The 3,733-nt window shown below is 30.4% G+C and overlaps 1 protein-coding gene across 1 annotated transcript in view; it reads right to left on the bottom strand.

Annotated features, from left to right (window-relative positions):
* LOC106463364 (methionine-R-sulfoxide reductase B1-like) overlaps nucleotides 1-3,733 on the bottom strand; it is a 16,704-nt gene that overhangs the window by 11,127 nt on the left and 1,844 nt on the right. The window contains exons 2-3 of the mRNA XM_013923388.2: nucleotides 1,806-2,039; nucleotides 817-989 (exon numbers count right to left, since the gene is read on the bottom strand). Of these exons, the coding sequence (XP_013778842.1) occupies nucleotides 817-989; nucleotides 1,806-1,933 (301 nt within the window). The 5' untranslated portion in view covers nucleotides 1,934-2,039. The remainder of the gene's footprint in view (nucleotides 1-816; nucleotides 990-1,805; nucleotides 2,040-3,733) is intronic.

A 3,733-nucleotide genomic window follows, 5' to 3' on the forward strand; every position in this document is an offset into this window, starting at 1 on the left:
TAGGATGATACCTGGGATGGTGGGATTGTTCTATGAGGAGAGACTAAAATATCTAAAATTGTTTTCTCTGGAGAGTACAAGGATCAGAGGGAATTTGATTGAGGCATTTAAAATTATTAAGGGTATTGATAATATAGATCCATTAAACTTTTTTGTGTTTAGCAGGGAAACAATAGGACATGGGATCATAAGTTCAAATTTTGGAAGCGTAGGAGTCATCTGCAGTTTAGACAGTATTACTTTTCAAACAGGGTAGTTGCCTTTAAGAATGAGCTGCCTTCAATGGTGGTGGAGGCAGAAAATTTAACCGAGTTCAAGAAAAGATTGGATGAATACATGAGTAGTAAGGGGTAGTTATAGTTGAGAGCTGGAAGGGACATCCTTGATGGGCTAATAAGCTCCTTTTTATCCCTTTAAAATTGTATGAATTTTATAGCAGGTACAGCATTAGCAGACAAAAAAAAAATTGACTATAATAGAGGTCATTTTAATACTGTAAATACTAGTTGTATCTTTTTACTTTTTGAAAAAAAAATTGACAACATTAAATTCAAATATAATTTAAAATAAAAAATAGGCAATTTACTAACAGTTCCATTTCTGTAACACAAACATTGACAATATTTTTACAGAAAAACACATCATACTTTCATTTTCAGTCTATAGGGAGCAAACATTATAAAAAACAAACACTGATACAAAAATTACAACTTATAAATTTATTACAGAAATTATCATACTAAATTCAACCACCCTTGTTAAGGTTTTTAAAAATATTAGTTACAATAATATACACATCAAGTAAGATCAACTTACCGTGAGATAAATCACTTTTAAATGTAACTTTGTTCTTATCTACAACATCCCAGAATGCCGGCCACCCACATTCAGAATGGAATTTAGTTTCAGAGGAAAAGAGTTCTTCCCCACACACGACACAGGCATACATTCCATTGTCGTTTAGCTTGTAGTACTTTCCGCTAAAGGCTCTGCAGCGAAGCAAAGAAAACTATTCAACTTTGAAAAATATTATTACTTTTAACAAAATATCCATCCAAACAGGTATGTAAGGAAATTTGCTTCTTAAACATGTTGAAACAGTTTTACTAACTGAAGGCACTTGCTGTAACTATCTATGTCTTGTTCCAAACAATATATATTTATGGTGTATATAACAATGCCTTTTCACAAATGTTCAAATTGAGCCTTATTCATCAGAATTGGCAGTAACTTCATCATCAAACAATACTACTATTATCATTAACTTCTGATCAAAGCAATTTATTCACATAGAACAGAAATAAAAATCATTTAACCAATCTCACTAGGAAGATCCAGAAATATGACATGGGGTGCTAATATGTGTTATTGTAGTGTGTATGTTTGTGTATACACACACACACACAATCATAAAAAGACATCAACAATATAGCCTACCGTGGATCTAGTACAAAAATAAATAATCTTTAACTTTTTCTGTAATAAATAATTGACATAATCTAATTTTTTGATAATTTTCTAAAATACAAAACTCTTTAAATGTGAAGGTGAGTTTCTAAAGATTTTCTGAGTCCAATTTTTTCTTCTTTTCTAATTATACATTTTACGGGATCAAGAAACACATAAGTAGCAAGAACAGCTATCGTTTAGAGTCTACACATATCACACCATCTCTATTATATATGAATCATACAAAGATAAAATCTACAAGTTCTAAATCCACATTTGGAAAAATGAATAAAAGTATTGCAATTATTGTATTTGTTATCAAAATTAAGGTATGTATTAAAAACTGCACTATTTACCTTTCTGTTCCTTTTTCTTGGGTTACATGATACTGCAGGTAAGTTAGCCGCTTCTTAAGTTCATGTTTTGAGTACAAATTATTTGATGATTCAGCATGGCTGCTGCCATCTGCACCACCATACTGCATGATTTCTGGGTCACACTTAAGCCTTACATGTAAGCTTTCTTTTTACCCATCACTGCCTCACTTTATCTTGATAGTAAAAGCCAGTGTTTCACACTAGCATACAATTCTGTAATATGATATAAATATAGAACCTATTTAGTTTAAAAAAAAAAAGATGACATTTAACACCTCACATCTAATATTAACTGCATGCAAAATCACTGTTCAAACAGTAACAATCATATTCATTTAAATCTATGGTGCCATGATGGGTGCATTCTGCCTGAAGGACAAAACTGCACCATTTAAGTGAAAAATTTATAAAAGTAAATTTGTAATCATTCTTCCACAAATTACAAAAAAACAAAATTCAGAGTTGAAATTTAATCAACAAGAAGTCTCATTTATTTAATTCTATATATAATTTTTTTTTAAATCACAAATTTTATTTTTGGATTGATTTTACAATGTTTCAAACAAAAATATTAGTTTGTGAACTTACTGAAATTTTCTGAGTATGGCACACACAACCTCTTAGAAGAAAGGATAAAATACTTCTGAACAAAACAGTGTTAATTTGAGCCTTGTAACTTCAATACAAATGTAGTTTAATTGATTTTAGCAAATCAGTTTCTCTACCTCAGTTGTCATAGTATGATGTAATTGCCTATATCTCAGTTTTAAGAAAACATAGAAATCTATACACAAGACAAAAGCTCTCTTTTCTGTTGTTTTCAACTATAAAGAATAATAAGATAATAGGTTTCTAGTTCAGCAAAGCTTTGTATATAGTAAAGAAATTGGAGCTCAATGATAAAAGCTTAGCTTGGTAATATGGTCCTAGAAGAAAAGACGTTTGTGAAAAATTTCTTCCACAATTACAGCATTGATATTTTTTTCTTCATAGCTCATAAAAAAACTTGCTTTATCATTTAAAACTTCATTTGGATAAAAGGTGTTACAGTACTGTAGCAAAAAATATATTTTTGTGGAACAAGATGAGCTAGGCTCAGTTAGATCATTTGATCAATTTGCAACTGACCATGAGTTGGACAAATATTTGATAAATGACCTTTACAGCAAATGCAAATCAATGCATTTGGGTTATCATAATTTGGATTAGAAGCTTAATATAGATGGAAACCAATTCAATTGTATGATTAAAGAAAAGGATCTTATCAAAGTGATGGATAAATCACTCAAGCCATCAAGGCAGTCCTCTGTTGCTAGAAGTGCAGCTAATAGCAGTTTATTGATTACTATTTATTAGTTAGGTCTCACTTAAATTACTGTGCACAGTTTTAGTTTCCTTGTCTAGGAAAGGATACTGACTCTGATTTTTTATGCTATATTCTTAAAATAATATGATGAGAGGACACAAGTCTAGAATTTGGATTGAAAAGGTAGGCTCCACTAAGACAGTTTTATTTTTCTAACAAGGTGATTGACTAATGGAACAAATTTCCATTAGTGCAATAGTGGAGGACAGCCTTTATTACTGTTTTAAGAAGGGGAATCAATGATTTCCTGAATAAATAAAGGGTGGGTTGAAATTTTTACTTTCCTCAAGGGTGGGTGTGAAAAGGTAGCTTCTTGTATCACTGGATGATTGTTTAGCAGGGATGGATTTAAGCCTTAATGTCCAGTCAGCTAAAAATAAATGGGGCCCAGTGGGCTCTATTCATACCAATATTATACATCAAGCAAAAGTAAATAATTTCAACAGATAGCTGAATAAACAGATAGACTTAATAAATAAAATAAAGTTAAAGTAATTAATTTCTAAAAAAGATTATATATATATATATATATATATATAAT

Source organism: Limulus polyphemus, unplaced genomic scaffold, assembly GCF_000517525.1.
Source record: "Limulus polyphemus unplaced genomic scaffold, Limulus_polyphemus-2.1.2 Scaffold1386, whole genome shotgun sequence".
Lineage (NCBI taxonomy): Eukaryota > Metazoa > Arthropoda > Merostomata > Xiphosura > Limulidae > Limulus > Limulus polyphemus.